Source organism: Bubalus bubalis, chromosome 6 (genome assembly GCF_019923935.1).
Source record: "Bubalus bubalis isolate 160015118507 breed Murrah chromosome 6, NDDB_SH_1, whole genome shotgun sequence".
NCBI classification, from domain to species: Eukaryota; Metazoa; Chordata; class Mammalia; order Artiodactyla; family Bovidae; genus Bubalus; species Bubalus bubalis.
Genome location: NC_059162.1, coordinates 26,272,491 through 26,291,947, shown reverse-complemented (window position 1 = coordinate 26,291,947; position 19,457 = coordinate 26,272,491). Strand labels below are relative to the sequence as shown.

Sequence of the window (19,457 nt, the reverse complement as noted above, 5' to 3'; positions counted from 1 at the left end):
AGTTATTTGCGCCTCCCACTTCCCCACACCTATATTGCCCCTCCCCACCTCCCCTCTGGTGCCCACCAGTACCCACTGGTTTGTTCACTGTATCTCTACTGCTTTTTTGTTATATCCACTATTTTGTTATTTTTTTAGATTCTGTATATAAGTGATATATAATTATACAGTCTTTCCGTCTTTGTCTTTCTCCAGCTTATTTCTCTTAGCATAATGTCCTCTAAGTCCATCCATGTTGCTACAAATGGCAAACTTTTATCCTTTTTTATGGCTGAGTAGCATTCTGTTGTGTATATGTGTATGTATATATATATATACATATATATACACATACATATACACACATATCACATCCTCTTTATCCATTCATCTGTTGATGAACACTTAGATTGCACCTATATCTTGGTTATTATAAATAATGCTGCTATGAACGTTGTGGTGCATGTGTCTTTTCAAATTAGTGTTTTTGGTTTTTTTTGGGTACATGCCCAAGAGTGGAATTGCTAGATCATATGGTATTTCTATTTGTCATTTTTTTGTGAAACTTCTTACTGTTTTCCACAGTGGCTACACCAGTTTACATTCCCACCAACAGTGTACTAAGGGTCCTGGTTCCCTTTTCTCCACATCCTCATCAACATTTGTTATTTGTGTTCTTTTTGCTGATAGCCGTTTTGACAGGTGTGAGGTAATAGTTCACTGTAGTTTTAACTTGCAGTTCCCTCATGGTTAGTGATGTTGAGCATCTTCACATGTGGTTGAGGGTCATGTGCATTTCCTCTTTAGAAAAATGTCTATTTAGTTCTTCTGACCATTTTTTTAAATTGAAATGTAGTTGATTTACAATGTTGTGTTGGTTTTTGCTGTACAGAAAAGCGATTCAGTTATACATATATACATATTCTTTTTCATATTTTCCATTATGATTTATTACAGGATATTGAATATAGTACCTTGTTGTCTATTGTATAGATAGTAGTTTGTATCTGCTAATCCCAAGCTCCTAATTTACCCCTCTCCCTTCTCCCCTTTGGTCGCCTTAACTTTGCTTGCTATGCCTGTGAGTCTGTTTTTGTTTCAGTAACTAAGTCCACTTGTGTCACATTTTAGATTCCAGGTGTAAGTGATTTCCTATGGCGTTCGTCTTCCCCTTTCTGATTTCACTTAATATGATAATCTCTAGTCTGTCCCCCTTGCTGCAAATTCTTCTGCCCGTTTTTTAATCGGGTTGTTTGTTTTTCTTGATGTTGAGTTGTTGGATATCCATCCCATATTGGTCATATCACTTGTAAATATTTTCTCCCGTTCAGTGGGTTGTCTTCATTTTTGTCGATGGTTTCCTTTGATGTGCAAAAGGGTTTTAGTTTAATTACGTACCATTTATTTATTTTTGCTTTTGTTTCCTTTAGCAAAGTGAAAAGTGAAGTCGCTCAGGCCTGTCAGACTCTTTGTGACCCCATGAACTGTAGCCTATCAGGCTCCTCCGTCCATGGAATTTTCCAGGCAAGAGTACTGGAGTGGGTTGCCATTTCCTTCTCCAGGGGATCTTCTGGACCCAGGGAGCTTCCCAACCCGAAAAGATCTTGCTGTGATTTATGTCAAAAAGTGTTCTGCCTCTGTTTTCCTCTAGGAATTTTATAACATCTGGTCTTACACTCAGGTCTTTAATTTGAGTTTATTTTTATATATGGTGTCAGATACATCCTCTTTTATATTTACATTATATAGCACTAGGGTTAGTGTCCCTTTTGCATGATTTTGACCAACACACAGATGTTTTACTCTACAAGGACTGCAAAAAGGATTTTAGTGAGAAGGACAGAAAAAAGAAAAAAAGCTGTTTTCTCTTTTGAGAGCCCCAGGACAAAAAAGATTGTAATCTACCGCTAGCCCAAAGACAGCCTTAGTACTTGGCAATTTAGTTTAGTCACATGGAGCCAAAACTGCTCCTATCACTCAGTTCTACTTGTTTGAAGATTGGATCCACACTGGTTTTATTTTTCATCTTTTCATGCTCTCTGGTCTTTTGTGACATTTAAAATAGTAACCTGTGGTTTGAGAAGGCCATTAGTCAATTCAGTTCCTATAACAGCATCCACCTGCTGAGCCATTGTGCTCTAGTCTTTAAGTGTCCTCTGACCTGGTTTGGAGCAGTAGCTATTTGGACAAGGCTTTCTCTTGTGTCCCAACTGTTCAAATATTAAATATCTATTCTTGGTCAAATAAGGGGAAAACAGCTAAGTTGGTCATATCTTTTCCTGTTATGGTTGCTTTGACATTCATTTGCCCTTTCCAACACATATTTAATACTTAATAATAACTAATTTTATTAATTATTTCTTATATGTTAGTGTTATGGGCTGAATTGTGTTCTCCTGAATTCCTCTGTTGAGGTCCTACCCCGCAGTACCTCAGAATGTGACTGTATTTGGAGATAGGGCCTTTACAGACGTGATTAAGGTTAAGTGGGATAATATGGGTGGACCCTAATCCAATTTGCAGGTGTCCTTATAAGAAGAGGAGCAGACATCAGAGATGTGTGTCCACAGACAAGAGGCCGTCTAAGGATGCACTGAAGAGGTGGCCACCTGCAAGCCAAGGAGAGGGGCCTTAAGATGGCCCAAACCCACTGACTCGGATCTTGGATTTCTAGCACCCACAGCTAAAAGAAAGTACATTTACTTTCTTGAGCCACTCACAGCCATCTCCAGGGAATAGCTGGGTAAATGTATTTACAAATAACTGTTCTTTTTTCCTTTCCTTTATATAGGACATTGTAGGCCTCAAACGTTATCAAAAGTTTAGAAACAGATATAAATATACATATAAGAACATGCAATAGAGTAAAATAAAAATTCAGTGGGGGTAAGGATGAATTAATGAGTAGTTTTGGAGAATCACTTGAAAAAACAATAGTTAACTCCCTTACCTCACAGATTATACTAAAAATTAGCTTCAGATGAAATAAAGATTTAAATGTTAAACATGGAATATTAAAATATAAAGATGATCATTTTTATATCATCTAGGGGTACTGAAGGCATGTAAGCATAAGTACTAAAAGAAGAAACAAAAATGGAAAAACTGATAGATTTGATTATATATAAGCAGTATGTTTGGTCCTGGCAGAGTGGACAGGACCATCTGTGTTTCCATGCTCAACATTTGTGAACTCAAGGAAATATTTATAACAATTAAACCTATTCTTCAGGTATTTTTGAGGCCCAACAACACAGGACACATAAACCGGTCTCAAGAGACATTTTGGATCATCTGGTAAAGACTGCACCTCAGCAGGTTACAGCCATCTTCTGAAGTCTTAGAGATCGTCCCCAAGGGACTTTTGGGAGCACATCAAGGTGAAGTTAGGGTGAGTTAGGAGGAGGCTTGAAATTTCACTGCCAGCCCCTTTGTGAATTAGGGAAGGGCTGTGATGGAAAATGCCCAAGTGTACTTGAGGAAGTACTGAATCTCTTCCAGGGAGAGGGTCCATCTTCCTTACGATGGCTGCAGATCTTCATGAGCAGTGAAGCTGAAAGCTCCAATGAGTCCTCATAGTTTACTACATATAATAACATGATAGCCAATATTTATATAACATATACAGGCAGATTCTTTACCAGCTGAGCCACAAGGGAAGCCCAAGAATACTGGAGTCGGTAGCCTCTTGCTTCCCCAGCAGATCTTCCTGACCCAGGAATTGAACTGGGGTCTCCTGCATTGCAGCCGGATTCTTTACCAACTGAGCTATCAGGGAAGCCCCTCACACACACAGTATTACACTTTTTATAGCACTTTTACAAATGCCCATGCTTTTTCAGAAATAGTATGGTTGTGATGAGAGATTTGAGTTTGAATGCTTTTTCAATCTGTTGTCTGTATAATCTTTGGTAAGTTACTTAACCTCTCAGGACCTGTTTTCTCCTCTGAAAAAAGGTGACGGCGCTTGGGTCAAGGTGATACCCATCTTATAAGGACTGAAGAGACAAGTACCTAGTATGATGTTTGAGACATAAGAGGCACTCCATTTCTTTCCTTCTCTAAAGATTGTAATTTGTGTCAGGGGATCTCATATTTCTACAATAGTAATGATTATAAAGGTAACATTCTCTTCAAATATAGCTCATGTTACACAGTGATTCTTAATTCCAACAATGAGGGTGGAGGTGGTGATTTATGTATGAGGTGGTGATTTATGTGTTATTAAAAAGCACCCCCATATCCTCAGTGAGAATCCTTGGTCTACTTTGATACCCTGAGGCTCTCTTACTACTTTGATATTTTTTGTTTGGTATTTTTACTCAGCATTATTTCAATGAAGTGAGGATTTGCCTTCATAGGAAGATAATACCTTAAGCAAATGAAAAAGGTAGTTGAGAAATTCCTTTTCATGTGTAGCTAGATGCCAGGGAGCAATTTTTTCTTGGTGTGGGGGTGCATGGGGAGTTTTGATGAAAAGAATGGTGAAAAGACAGAGTACTCAGAGCCTAGAGGAGAGGTGATTGGGCTGTATGGGAGAAAATGGATTAAAGGGAAGATGAGTGGAACTGAAGACAATCGCTATTTTTCTCATGGATCCACATTTAGCAGGCTGTGACTTGGCTTCTTCTGGGGCCACCTGCTGGCTGTTAATAGAAACTGCTATCTTTATGCTGTAAACTTGTCACGTTTCCAGTCTCATCTACCCTTGTTATGAGACCTGGCCCCACCACTTGAGTCATATAGGGCTATCTGAGCCAACTCATCAAGGTCATATTAAGTACCATAAGGTCCTGGAATTTTATCTGTGAAAACCTAATAGTTCTTCTCTGCTAAGTCGCTTCAGTCATGTCTGACTCTGTGTGACCCTGTAGACGGCAGCCCACCAGGTTCCTGCGTCCATGGGATTCTCCAGGCAAGAGTACTGGAGTGGGTTGCCATTGCCTTCTCCATCTTATGATACATAAATAGTTACAAATAAACTTTGGCAGGTGCAAATATGGAAGGCAAAGATACGGGAAATGGTTAGTTTGCTGTGACCCACTCACAGGATAGATGAACCAAGTATTACTTTTGTTTAAAGAGTGTGATACGGACCAAGATATCCATAAAGTTCTTATTTGAAGTAGTGTTTAGAATTTTGGGTTCAGTTCAGTTCAGTCGCTCAGTTGTGTCCAACTCTTTGCAGCCCCTGGACTGCAGCACCCTGTCCTTGTCCGTCACCAACTCCCGGAGCTTACTCAAACTCATATCCATTGAGTCGGTGATGCCATCCAACCATCTCATCCTCTGTTGTTCCTTTCTCCTCCTACCTGCAATCTTTCCTGTCATCAGGGTCTTTTCAAAAGAGGCAGTTCTTCACATCAGGTGGCCAAAGTATTGGAGTTTCAGCTTCAGCATCAGTCCTTCCAATGAATATTCAGGACTTATTTCCTTTAGGATTGACTGGTTTGATTTCCTTGCAGTCCAAGGGACTCTCAAGCATCTTCTCCAACACCGCAGTTCAAAAGCATCAGTTCTTTGGCATTCAGCTTTCTTTATAGTCCAACTCTTACATCCATAAATGACTACTGGAAAAACCAAAGCTTTGACTAGATGGACCTTTGTTGGCAAAGTAATGTCTCTGCTTTTTAATATGCTATCTAAAAAATCCCATGGATGGAGGAGCCTGGTAGGCTGCAGTCCATGGGGTCGCTAAGAGTCGGACGTGACTGAGTGACTTCACTTTCACTTTTCACTTTCATACATTGGAGAAGGAAATGGCAACCCACTCCAGTGTTCTTGCCTGGAGAATCCCAGGGACGGGGGAGCCTGGTGGGCTGCCATCTATGGGGTTGCACAGAGTTGGACATGACTCAAGTGACTTAGCAGCAGCAGCAGCAGGTTGGTCATAACTTTTCTTCCAAGGAGCAAACGTCTTTTAATTTCATGGCTGCAGTCACCATCTTCAGTGATTTTGGAGCCCCCCCAAAATAAAGTCTTTCACTGTTTCCATTGTTTCCCCATCTAATTGCCATGAAGTGATGGGACCAGAGCCATGATCTTAGTTTTTTTTCACTCTCCTCTTTCAGTTTCATCAAGAGGCTCTTTAGTTCTTCTTCACTTTCTGCCATAAGGGTGGTGTCATCTGCATATCTGAGGTTATTGATATTTTTCCCAGCAATCTTGATTCCAGCTTGTGCTTCATCCACTGCAGCATTTCTCAATTTCTCATGATGTACTCTGCATATAAGTTAAAAAAGCAGGGTGACAATATACAGCCTTGACGTACTCCTTTCACTACTTGGAACCAGTCTGTGGTTTCATGTCCAGTTCTAACTGTTGCTTCTTTATCTGCATACAGATTTCTCAGGAGGCAGGTCAGGTGGTCTGGTATTCCCATCTCTTTCATAATTTTCCACAGTTTGTTATGGTCCACACAGTCAAAGGCTTTGGCATAGTCAGTAAAGTAGAAGTAGATGTTTTTCTGGAACTCTCTTGCTTTTTCGATGATCCAGAGGATGTTGGCAATTTGATCTCTGGTTCCTCTGCCTTTTCTAAAACCAGCTTGAACATCTGGAAGCTCATGGTTCATGTACTGTTGAAGCCTGGCTTGGAGGATTTTGAGCATTACTTTGCTAGTGTGTAAGATGAGTGCAATTGTGCAGTAGTTTGAGCATTCTTTGGCATTGCCTTTCTTTGGGATTGAAATGAAAACTGACCCTTTCCAGTCCTGTGGCCACGGCTGAGTTTTCCAAATTTGCTGGCATATTGAGTGCAGCACTTTCACAGCATCATCTTTTAGGATTTGAAATAGCTCAATTGGAATTCGTCACTTCCACTAGCTTTGTTCATAAGGGATCTTAAAATTGAAAATGCTAAGGATACTTCTTAGGCCAGACAGTTAGATTTGAACTAAAGAGATAAGATAATGCTGCAGGTCAAATTATGATTTTGAGAAGAGATAGGCATATCATTATCTGGGGAGCCGTGCCGTTCATAGACACAGAGGCTCCTCGAGCAACAACTCCAGATCCGCCCCCCGCCCTCTTCTAAGTGCTGACTTTACCTCTTTGGCCTCTTTGGCAGGTGCTATCAGTAAATAAGGCTTCCTAGGAGTGTCTTGAAGAAGGCAATGGCACCCCACTCCAGTACTCTTGCCTGGAGAATCCCATGGACAGAGGAGCCTGGAAGGCTGCAGTCCATGGGGTCGCTGAGGGTCAGACACAACTGAGCGACTTCACTTTCACTTTTCACTTTCCTGCATTGGAGAAGGAAATGGCAACCCACTCCAGTGTTCTTGCCTGGAGAATCCCAGGGATGGGGGAGCCTGATAGGCTGCTGTCTATGGGGTCATACAGAGTTGGACACGACTGAAGTGACTTAGCAGAAGCAGCAGCAGGAGTGTCTGATTGATCCATTCCTAAGAGCAAACTTCCAAGGACTACCTAGGCCCCATCCTTATTTTGTCATCATCTTCATAGTGTCCAAGTACTCAGCAATGAAAAACAATAAACAAAACAATGTGTGATTTTGTGTTAAGCTGCATTTGTAGACAGAAGAGAAGAGTGAAATCATAGTGCAGAGGACCACTCAGAGATAGCCTAAATAAAAGTTTTGCTTGAGGGAAGTAGAATTTAAGGAAAGATAAAAGAGAGCATTTTTCAGGTTCTGTTTTTGTGACTTTTAGTTTTTACTCATGGCTTGCATACTGAAACTCCTGGATGATTGATGTCAAAAAAGAAATAAGGTTAGAAGGAGAAAGGCGCTCGGGCATATATTGGGACAGTATGAATTAGAGCAGCCAATTGGCTGTTAGGAGACTTACCAGCTGAAGGGAGATTAGGAATTACAAATTTCATTAATAGAAGCCTTGTTATGCAATAACGACCCCCTGCATATCCCATCTCCCAATTAACAATGTAGAGATTGAAGTCAGTATACACTTACAACGAATCTGGGTGTAGCTGGTAGCCAATACTTCTCCTCAAAGTTTGACTTGTTCCCTCAAATTGTTATACTTCGGAAATATTCTAGCTTTTGGCATCCAGAGTTGAGCTTCTTTAGATGCAGCGTACATCGTGTTCTCGCCTTTGTGCTTCATGTAGTATGATGCATCTGTTGTCTAAGGCATATGCACACATCACTGTGTACTCAGAGACAAGACCAAAGAAACAACATGGGTTGGGAGTGGTTGTGCTTTCACAGTTTTCTCTCTGAGTTTGAAAGTGAAAGTCGCTCAGTCATGTCCAACTCTTTGTGACCCCATGGACTATATAGTCTATGGAATTCTCCAGGCCAGAATACTTGAGTGGGTAGCCTTTCCCTTCTCCAGGGGATCTTCCCAATCCAGGGATCGAACCTGATTCTTTACCAGAAGACCTTTGAGAACAAGCTGGGAATGCAGCAGAGTTATTTCAAAGTCCCCTGGGAATTTGCCCTTTGGCAATTAAAATTTTTTTTTTATATTTTACTCCTCCACCAACTACTGGTATGATTTTGGGCAAATTATATAGTCTGAGGATAGCTAATTACCCACACTTTACCCTGGGCCTCTGGATCTTCATCTGAAAAGTGGAAGGACTAGGAAAGAGGATTCTGAAGTCCTTCCACCTCCTAAGATTTGAGAATTTAATAATTCCTGAGCAGTAAAAATCAGATTTTTTTGATCCTAGGGTAATGGGTTTGTGCACTGATATGTTTTCTCCCTCAAATGGGAGATTTGCCTCAAGCCTGCTGTATGTTCCCAGGTGGAGACTTGGCAGGCTGGTAAAGCCGAATATAGTTTCCTTAAGAAAACTAAAAACTAGACCAAGGCACCTTGCGCATGTTCATAGGCTCCTATCATTTCCACTCACTCATTTATTCATTTATTCAACAAACATTTATTGAAGGTCTGCTATGTGCTAAGTACTAATCTTTAGAACCTGATCTATGGCTTTTTAATCCATTTTCCCTTAAACTCATGTTCTTTGACAAAACAGGCAGACAGCAGAATAGGAAATGTATATTTAATCCTTCTCTTGAATGGTCAGAACTCTAAAGTCAAGTTTTCTATAACAAAATGTAATATGAACACAATTGGTCCAAAGTGCCAGGGAGGGCAGTATGCACCATGTGAAAAATACAGGGAGGGAGTTAGAAGCAAAAGATCTTTTCTATCAGGGCTTCAGTTCTCAGGGCCTCATTTCAGAGGTTCATTGCGCTTGCTTTTGGAAGTCTCTGCTTCAAGGAAGTTACATGTTTTTGTTGCCTTAATTTGAATTTTGACTAGGCAGAGTCCTGAGATCTAAATTCAGAGTGAGAGAATTTGGGGTGAAATTCAGGCAGCTCTCTCACCGGACTTGGTTTGTAGAGTAGGAAAAAAAGGAAAGGCAAGTGGAAGCTCCAACCAGCTGAGGGTAATCCCATCAGGAATTCCTGGTTGCCTGAAACTGAGTTCTGGCTCGCTCTGCTGAGGCAGCAGCCAGAGAGACAGAAGCTAATGCCTAATTTTAGGAAGCAAACAGGTTTGTTTGCTCCCCTCTTTTCTAGATGCTTTTCTACTCTACATCAGAGTTTCTTAATCTCAGCACCACTGACTTCTGGGGCTGGATAATTCTTTGTTGTAGATGGATAGCCTGTACATTGCATGATGTCGAGCAGCGGCCTGGGTTCTGTCCACTAGATGCCAGCAGCACCCCCAAGTTGGGACCACAAAATTGTCTCCAAAATTTTCAAATGTCTCCGGGGGTGGCACAGAATCACCTGTTTGAGTCCCACCGCTCTAGATGTTGGTGAAAACTGAGGTGATCACTGTCTGATCAGGATATAAAGAAGAAGCCTCAAAGCTTGGGGTGACATAATATCACACATGGTCAAGATGAGAGGTCCTTTCCCTGGACCATTCAAGGATAAGCATCATCTGAGAAGTAAAATAGCATTAGTTTGTTTTAAAAATAAGATGCTGACGTAGTTTAGAAAAATCAGTGTCATCCAACTACATTTTTTATGTTAAAATTATGATCATTTTCTACATTTTTTTCTTAGCATTTGTCAGGTGGGAGGAGATGCCAGGGCATTTTTGCATTTTAATGAAAAGTGAATCATTCGTCCCATCATTAAAATGTGTGTGTGTGTATGCTTAGTCAGTCAGTCGTGTCCAACTCTTTGCAACCCCATGGACTGTAGCCCTCCAGGTTCCTCTGTTAATGGGATTCTCCAGGCAAGAATACTACAGTGGGTTGCCATTTCCTTCTCCACAGGATCTTCCCAACCCAGGGATCATACCTGGTCTCCTACACTGCAGGCGGATTCTTTACAGTCTGAGCCACCAGGGAAGCCCACCAAAATAAAGCCACCTCTAAATTGTGAAGTGGCAGCACATTATCAACCTCTAACTGAATCTACTACAGTTTAATTTGTGGATTATAAAACATGGATATAGTGCAATCAGAACTTTCTAGAAACTTCCTCAGAGCAACATCACAGCAATATAGCTAAAGATTCAGAGACAAAAGAGATGCAATATCCCATTATCTCACTCCTTGTGTGGGAATGGTGAGGTCCCTGAGATATGGGGATACACTTGTCCCACATGCATTTTACTTGGTAGTATTAATACACTTCTCTGGTTCAGATGAATTATTTCTCAACTTTTAATATATGTCTTTGAAGATAAATTTATCTTGTTCATATTGAAGTCTTCTGTGGGTTGCTTTTGGCTTCTTTTTGCTTCTTGATCTTATTTGTTCACTCCTGAGTTCTAGACGTGAATTCATTTCCCCCCAGAAATATAAAACTAGGTCATATCTTGTGGTGAAATAGTTCTGCAGATTCCTGGGATTCTGGAAATAATAGCAATAAGATACCATTACAGCCATTCAGCAAATACTTATCAAACACTGAAAGTCTCCCTTCCACTGTATGAGTATATTTCTTGTTCAGAAATGGATTTGTTTTTCTGTATTTTGATGATATTCTATTGAGGCCACATGTGTCATGGGTCGCTAGGGGCAAGGAGATGACTTGAGTCTCCCCTTAAGAAAGGGGATCATCCTCACAGCAAACAGGAACTGAGAGAGGAGCTATGGGCAATCTCCTAGATGGAAGTAGAAAGATGACTTCTATCTGAGTTCTCAACCAAGGAATGTGTGTGACCTAAAGTGTCATGATCAGTTACAATGTGTATCTCAAGTAATGATCTCTTCATTTATTTTAAAAAAAATGATTTAAGGTTATCCCCCTATAGTTCTAGAGAGACAAAAATGAAGCTATAGCTAACCAGGTGACAGTATATAACTCTGCATACTGCATGTGAACATACATTCATGTATGTTTTATTTTATTAAAAAAATATTGCAAATCACTGCTATAAGGGAATACAAGATAAAGATGAATAGGCTATACTTTATAGGTCAGATTATCTAGTTGTAGTATATTAAAAACTCATTTACAGTGTTATGAGAATCAAGGAAAGAAGAAAGGGTTCCTTTTAATGAGATCCTCAAAGGATAATTTCCTCAGAGGAACCTCCCTCCAGTGACAACTACAGAGTTTGGAAATGATGGAAATTGGTAGGTTTCCTTACAAAAAAATCTCTTCTGTACACTGCACCATAGTGTTCGGAGAACAAGAGAAAAAATGAAAAGCAGGTCAAGAGATCCCCAGCCAAGATGGTGGAGTAAAAAGGCCCTGAGCTCATCTTCTCTCATGGGTACACCAAATCACAGCCATTTGCAGAGCAGCCATTAATGAAAAAGACTGGAATCTACCAGAAAAGATCTACAACTAAAGACATAAAGAAGGAACTACAATGAAACAGGAGAGGCAGACTCATGATGTAGTCAAATCCCCTACTCCGAGGTGCGTGACCCACAAACTGGAAGATAATTACCTTGCAGAGGTACTCCCCAAAGAGTGAGAGATCTGAGCTCTACATCAGGCTCCCCAGCCCAGGGGTCCTGCACCAGGAAGATAAGCTTCCAGAACACTTGGCTTTGAAGGCCGGTGGGGCTTACTTTTAGGAGAGCAAAAGAGCTGGGGAAGAAAGACTTCACTGTTAAAGGGTGCACATAAAATCTCACATGCTCTGGAACCCAGGCAGAAGCAGTAATCTGATATGAGCCTGGGTCAGACCTACCTACTGATCCTGGAGAGTCTCCCAGAAAGGCAGGAAGCAACTGTGTGTCATCCTGGGAATACAGCTGCTGATGGCAGCCATTCTGGGGAGCTTCTATCATGTGGACACTGACAAACACCAGTGTGAGATTCTGCCTGGAGCTCATTTGCACCAAGACCTGGCCCCACTCAACAGTCTGTAAGAGTCACCAGTGCTCGGATATCTCTGGCCAAGCAACTAACTGGGCAGGGACACAGCTCTGCCCATCAGCATACTGGCTGCCTTAAGACTACCTGAGACCACAGCTGCCTCTGGATGTGGCCTTACCCACCAGAGGGCCCAGGACCTAACTCCATCCACCAGTGGGCAGGTACCAGCCCTAGAATCCCCTGGGCCTGGATGCTGTCCTTCAGGAAGCCTGTTTTAGCCTCTGGGCCAGCTTCAGCCACAAGGGGGCAGACACTACATGCAAAAAACCACAGCCCCAGAGCCTGCAGACCTAGCCTGCCTACCAGCAAGTCAGACCCTGCACTGAGAACCAGATGGGCCCCAGCCCTGCCCTCTTAGCAGGCCAACACAAACTTTGAGACACCCAGACCCTGGTCGCAACTGTATCAGGAGTGCTCCTTCCCCCTCTCCCAACAATCCAAGACCAGCTCTGGGGCCTGCAACCAGATTCCAGGACATAGCTTTGCCCACCAGCAGATTGGCACTGACATCCTTGCTATCACTCACCAGACAACATTACCAGAGTTCCTTGGATGCTGACTCCAGCCATCCATGACCCAGTACTAGCCCTGGGTCCCCCTAAGGTTCCATAGTCAGCTGCCTCTGTAGCTCGCAGCCTCAACTCATGTGGATGGCCTGGATATCAATTGGACCAGGGGCCAACCAAGGCTACTAGCCCTCCCACATAGACAGCTTGAAACAATAAGAGGACCCATGCAACCCTCATATAAAGTACTCATATAAAGAACATATAGTTTGAGTGATGAGAGAGGAGTGTGCTGTTGGGACACCTAAGAGGTCTCCTACAATATAGCACTTCTCCAAGGTGGGAAAATGTAACCAACCTACCAGATACATAAAAATACAAACAACTTAGCAAAATAAGGTGACAGAGCAAGGTGTTCCAGACAAAGGAACAAGATAAAACCTCAGAGAACAACTGAGTGGAGCTAGGCAATCTACCTGGGAAAGAATTCGGGGTTGTGACTGTAAAGATGATCAAAGAAATAGACACAGAGAGCGAGAAGTTAAAAGTTTTTAACAAAGAGAAAATATATAGAACAACCAAACAGAGATGAAGAATAGAATAGCTGAAATGAAGAATATACCAGAAGGAATCAGCATTAGAGCAAATGGTGGATGAATGAACTGAAAGACAGTAGTGGAATCACTGATGCTGAACAGAAAAAAGAAAAAATGAAAAGAAATGAGAGTTTAAGAGACCTCTGGGACAACATCAAGTGCACTAATATTCATGTTACAGGGGTCCCAGAAGGAGAAGAGAGAGAGAGAAAACGACTGAGAACATATTTGAAGACATAATAGCTGAAACTTCTCTACTCTGGAAAACGAAATAGACATCCAAGTCCAGGAAGTGCAGAGAGTCCCATACAGGAGCCAAAGAGGAACATATGAAGACACATTGTCATTAAAACGGCAAAATCTAAACGTAAAAAATATTTAAAGCAACAAGGGGAAAGCAACAAATAACATACTAGCAAACTCCCGGAAGGCTATCAGCTGACTTTCCAGCAGAAACTCTGCAATTCAGAAGGGAATTGCACAATATGTTTGAAGTGGTGAAAGGGAAAAACCTACAACTAAGAACCTTCTAGCCAGTAAGACTCTCTCATTCAGATTCCATGGAGATAACAGCAACTTCACAGGCAAGCAAAAGTTCAGCACCACCAAACCAGCTTTACATGAAATGTTAAAGGAACTTCTCTAATTTAAAAAGAAAAGGCCAAATCTAGAAACATGAAAATTATGATAGGAAAAAGCTCATAGGTAAAGGCAAACATAAAGGTAGGAAATCATGTCATGCACAAAGCTAGTAGGAAGGCTGAAAGACAAAAGCAGTAAAAACCATCTATATCTTTAGTAAGCAGCTAAGGGATACATAAAACAATGAGATGTGAAATTTGATATCAAAAACAGTAATCAAGATGGGAGGAGAGCCCAAATGCAGAGTTGTACTTTGAAATTAAGAGATTAGCAACTTAATACAATCATGTGTATATTTTATTGGTATTTAAAAGCCTCATGATAACCATAAACCAAAAATTTATGCTAGGTACACAGAAAAGTAAAAGGAATCCAAACATAATACTAAAGATGGTCCTCAAATCACAAGAGGACAAAAGAAGAAAAGGGCAAAAAAGCCTTAACAAAAGGAACCCCCAAGCAATTAACAAAAAATGACAGTAAGAATATACATATCAATGATTACTTTAAATTTAAATGGACTAAATGCTCCAATCAATACACATAGAGTGGCTGGATGGATACTCACTTCAGTTCTAAAGACACACAGGGACTGAAAGTGAGGGGAAAAAAGATATTCCATGTAAGTTGGAATCAAAAGAAAACTAGGGTAGCATAACTTATATCAGATGAGAGAAACTTTAAAATAAAGATTGTTATAAGAAGCAAGGACACTATATAATGATCAAGGAATCAATCCAAGATGAAGATACAATGATTGCGAATATATATGCACCTACTAGAGGAGCACTTAAATACATAAAGCAAATATTGATGGATGTAAAGGGAGAAATCAACAGTAACTCAATAATAGTAGGGGACTTTAAACCTCACTTATATTAATGGACAGGTCATCCAGACAGTATAAAGTCTCCAATTGGTCTAATATGTCATTTAAGGCTAGTGTTTCCTTACTGATTTTATATATACTTATCTAACATTTCATTTTAAAGCATCAGAATACATATTCTTTTCAAGTACACATAGAACATTCTCCAGGGTAAATCACAGCAAAGCAAGCAAGCCTTGGTAAATTTAAAAAAATTGAAGTCATGTAAAAACATCTTTTCCAATCACAATGCCATGAAACTAAAAGTCAACTATAAGGAAAAAAGACTGCCAAAAAAAAAACAAAACAACAACAACCCACCAAAAACCCACCATGTGGAGCCCAAAGAGAATGCTACTAAACAATGAGTCAATAAAGAAATCAAAGAGGAAATTTAAAAAATGCCTGGAGATAAATGAAAATGAAAACACAATCCCAAAATCTGTACAAACAAAAATCTATACAACAAAAGCATGTTGTTTATAGCAAAACAAGCTTAATTCAGGAAACATGATCTGACCTGATCACCACAGCAGCCCCGAAAGAAAGGGTTTCCTCTAATTTAATTATTTGCAATTTTTGTAATCTTCGCAATTTTTATAATATCCATGTACTACCTTTATCCACATATACAATATTATATTTTTAATTCAATCACTATTTTTTTTAATGTAATTTTTTTTTAACCATACTCAAAAAAGCAAAGCAGCTAACAGATTTTTGCCTGCCCTTGAGGACTTATCTAGGCAAAGAATATATGTGCCTTAGAGAGTGTAAGATATTACAAATTATATAGGCTCACCAAGGGGATGTGAAATTAAAGGACCATTAGGAAATGGGTGAAGGAAGTGTGGACCTGAATTACCATAGAGTAGAGGAGATTTCCAGGAGAAGGCAATGGCACCCCACTCCAGGACTCCTGCCTGGAGAATCCCATGGATGGAGGAGCCTGGTAGGCTGCAGTCCATGGGGTCGCGAAGAGTCGGACATGACTGAGCGACTTCATTTTCACTTTTCACTTTCATGCATTGGAGAAGGAAATGGCAACTCACTCCAGTGTTCTTGCCTGGAGAATCCCAGGGATGGGGGAGCCTGGTGGGCTGCCGTCTGTGGGGTCGCGCAGAGTCAGACATGACTGAAGTGACTTAGCAGCAGCAGCAGCAGCAGAGATTTCCAAGAAGGGAGAGAGAGGGAGCAAGGACAGAGAGCAGTGGTAGATAGCCGAGAGAAGGAGGAAACTTAGGAAGAAAAACTTAGAGAATTGTGACTGCAGAGCTGAGGACTTTAACTTTGATGTGACAATGCCCTGAGAGTCACTTTAGGTTGCAGAGTAAAGGAATGCTATGATGAAAATAGCATTTGATTTTTTTTTATTCTGGCACCTTGTTTCCTATCACCTGGAAGAGACGAAGGATAAGCACAAGATTTTAGAACTAGTTGGGGCATAAAATGATGAAGCTGGATCAGGGTAGTCTGAAAGACATGGGCAAATACTGTACAGCTAGGTATCAAATTGACTTGAGGACAGATGGGGGACAAAAATAGCTCTAAGGTTGTGAGCCTGGTGCCTGGTGGCAGTCCACGGAGTAATGTGGTAGTGTTGACTGTAACTTCATAAGCTCAGTGGTATGCAAATCCTGCATACAGAAGAATATTTAGAAAGAAATGTCCTACCAATAATTAGAGCCAAAGGACTGAAGGGACAGTGGGAAGTCTCAGCAGGAAGGCTAGTTGGTGAGTGCTTTGTCGAGTCTCTAGTCAACAGGGGCTCTGTTGGGGGGTGGGCACTGCTGGGTGGGGAGAAGCTACTTATGTGATTATGCTCATGTCGTGTTTCTTTGTGAAATTCAGAGTAATGAGTCAGGGCCAAATATCTCTTTCACTTTCGGTAAGATGTTTTCCTTCAAGGATGACTCAATAAATGAAAAGGTGTTTGAATTTATACAAATACTTGAATTGTGTAGAGTTGGTTTTCCTGTAAGTCTGTCAGTGAGGTCTATACTGTTTGTTAACAAGTGCTTACCTTTTACAATGGCAGTGGAAATAGTGCCTACTGCCCTGACATTATTAATGTTTCTCTCTGAGGCTGATGCTGGGGGTTGCTTGATTCTTGTTAGGGACACAAGCACAAACATACACAGAGGATCCCCAACACCATTTGTGATTCATCTCACCTGTCATACGAATGACTTTGCATGTTTCTGTGTAACCAAGGTATGTTATTTTAGCATCAGATAAAAGCAGAGCGGCAAGAGTACCCAGTCGATGGCAGAAGAAGCAGAGACACGCAGGGAAGCCTTTGAGTTCAGCAGCTGTAGGTGACTTCGCCTTTTAATCTCCGAGTCTGTAAAGGAAGAGAAAAAAGTTCAGGATCAAAGAGGAAAAGGTGATGTCTTCTTCACATGGCTGGTTAACAAAGAAAAGTACCCCTAAAGCAGAAGAAGTTGTTCCTAATATAACTTGTGCCCTAATTTGGGGGGGAATTTTGTAACCCATTCTCTGCCTTTCTGTAACTGGCTTAAAAGCAGAGCTTTCCCTTTCTTGAGAGATGTTCCGTTCTCTCTTCCAGTCCAGTGAGCACTCAGCCAAATGAAAAATGATGCCAATAAACAGATTGCTCTTGGTTACCAAATAAAAAATAGGCTAAACCAACAGCCACCGCCAGTCCTTGGTTTCAGACACATTGTTTTCCCTCTAGACAGTGACCTTTACAGGTTCTGTGTCATTTGCTTTCATCACAGCACTACCAAGTAATGAGAAAATATTGTTCTCATTTTGAAGTAGAGAAAGGCCAAAGTGAAGAATTAAATTATTCTTTACTCTATTTTCTCCCTAGACAGTCCAGTGTCATTTAGTTCATTTCAACTCTGACACTTAATAGCTGTGTGACTTCAGGCAAGTTTAGGCAAGTTAATCTATATGTGCCTCATTTCTTCATCTATAAGATAGGGCTAAAATAATAACTTCTTAGGGTTCTTATGAGGATTAATGAGTTAATACGTATAAACACTTAGAATAGAACCTAGCCCCATAGTAAGCACTCAATAAGTATTAGCTATAAAAATAACAGTAACCCCACTCAAGCCTAATAAACATTACTTCCATTAAATTGATCATTTCTAAATCCACCTCCTTAGCCCCAATTCTGTCCTAAATTCCACATCTGTATTTATAATTACTACTGTATGTCAGTTTAAAAATGTAATATTCAGCAAATATTTTTGAGTGCCTGTTGTTTGAATTCAAAGAAGTCCAATAAACACCCTCTCCCCTACTGAGCTCTGAACCAGTTAAAGAGTAAGATGAAAAAAGTGAGGCAACTGGAAGACTAAAGTCACCTTTATTCCTGATAAAGCTGATAATAAAGAATTATGCTTTGTCTGCAGGGAAGTGGGCTGCAGGCATCTTAAGACCGGGGCCTGCTTTCTCCCGCAAGGGCAAATCCTGCCCCTGAAAACTGATGACTCAGAGGAGCTAATTTCTGTTTAGCTAGAGAGAAAGGAACATAATTCCTTGTGTTATAGAATAACACAAGCAGCTCGGCTCTTGTGTTGAGCTACTTATGCTTCCCCTAATAAACTCACTGATGGGGTGAGTTCATTCCTCCTCCTCTGAGAAAGAGTGAAAGAGGGAAGAAGAGAGAGACTAGAAGGGTTACACTGGTAGTATGGGACTCTTCCCGTGGAAGAAGTCTATGGCGTAGGGATGAAGCAGCCTCGCCCAGACTGGTCATGTGCTGGGTCATGTGCCAAGCACTGGACATCTCTGCATTTGTGCACAGTGGACACTTTCAACACAGCATCTCTAAAATCTTTAATTTCTTACCAGCACGTTGCTCTTCCTACATTTTCATTATTGTTGATTTTGGTAGCATTACTAACCTTCAGACCCCTTTCAAGTTGTTCCTTCTCTTGTCCTGCACATTTGTGTCACCAAGGCTTGTAGATTATTTTCTTCATTAACCTTTGATTCTTCCCCCTTTCCTTCCCACTGTCACTGCCCAAGTTAAGATCTCGTAATTTCTCCCCCAGACACTGATATAGGCTCCTGACTTCATGCCTTTCTAGTCTATTAAAGTCATTTTTTCCCCTTCAAAACCCAGCTTGAACTCTTTCTCGTCTATTGAGCGCTGTACTCTAATAACTCTTTCCCCTAGACACCACACTGATTAACTTCTCTTACGACAGCTGTGCTGTTCATCTTAGTGTTTCGTAGGACTTACAGATTGCTTTTCATGTGTTTGGCACTCAGTAGATACTTGTTGAATGAATGACCCCAGTTAGCAATAAGAGAACACAGGATGTAAACCCCACAGTCTCTTTCAGTTGTTTAAAAACTTACCCTGCGCACGGTAAAAAGGAGTTATGTTAGTTTATGTTGATTTTTGAGCTATGTCACGCTTCTAAAAGTCGTGTATAGTCCTACTGCTGGTATATGGAGCACTTGTTCTAATGTATCCCATAAGCATGCACTGAAAAAGAAACTGCTCACTGAATAAAAGCTGGGCTCAATTTCTGTGGTTTGTTCACTTATTGCCATTTCTATTAGGAGCATTCGTTATATAGTTTGGAGCATTTA

The 19,457-nt window shown here is 40.8% G+C and overlaps 1 protein-coding gene and 1 long non-coding RNA gene across 4 annotated transcripts in view; one reads left to right on the top strand and one right to left on the bottom strand.

Moving 5' to 3' along the window:
- The window catches only part of LOC112585577, a 50,357-nt gene that overhangs the window by 22,050 nt on the left and 8,850 nt on the right, over nucleotides 1-19,457 (top strand). Inside the window, exon 4 of one of the 2 annotated variants that reach the window (XR_006551712.1) lies at nucleotides 1,410-1,463. The exons of the other annotated variant lie outside the window; for it this stretch is intronic. This is a non-coding gene — a long non-coding RNA (uncharacterized LOC112585577). Of the gene's footprint in view, nucleotides 1-1,409; nucleotides 1,464-19,457 lie in introns of those variants that run through there. 2 annotated transcript variants of the gene reach the window in all.
- Nucleotides 10,580-19,457, bottom strand: part of VTCN1 (V-set domain containing T cell activation inhibitor 1) — a 67,714-nt gene continuing 58,836 nt past the window's right edge. Inside the window, exons 5-6 of one of the 2 annotated variants that reach the window (XM_006054096.4) lie at nucleotides 17,054-17,223; nucleotides 10,580-10,784 (exon numbers count right to left, since the gene is read on the bottom strand). In XM_006054096.4, the coding sequence (XP_006054158.1) occupies nucleotides 17,099-17,223 (125 nt within the window). In that variant the 3' untranslated portion in view covers nucleotides 10,580-10,784; nucleotides 17,054-17,098. Of the gene's footprint in view, nucleotides 10,785-15,963; nucleotides 16,277-17,053; nucleotides 17,224-19,457 lie in introns of those variants that run through there. The other variant, XM_044944500.2, reaches the window with a different exon arrangement.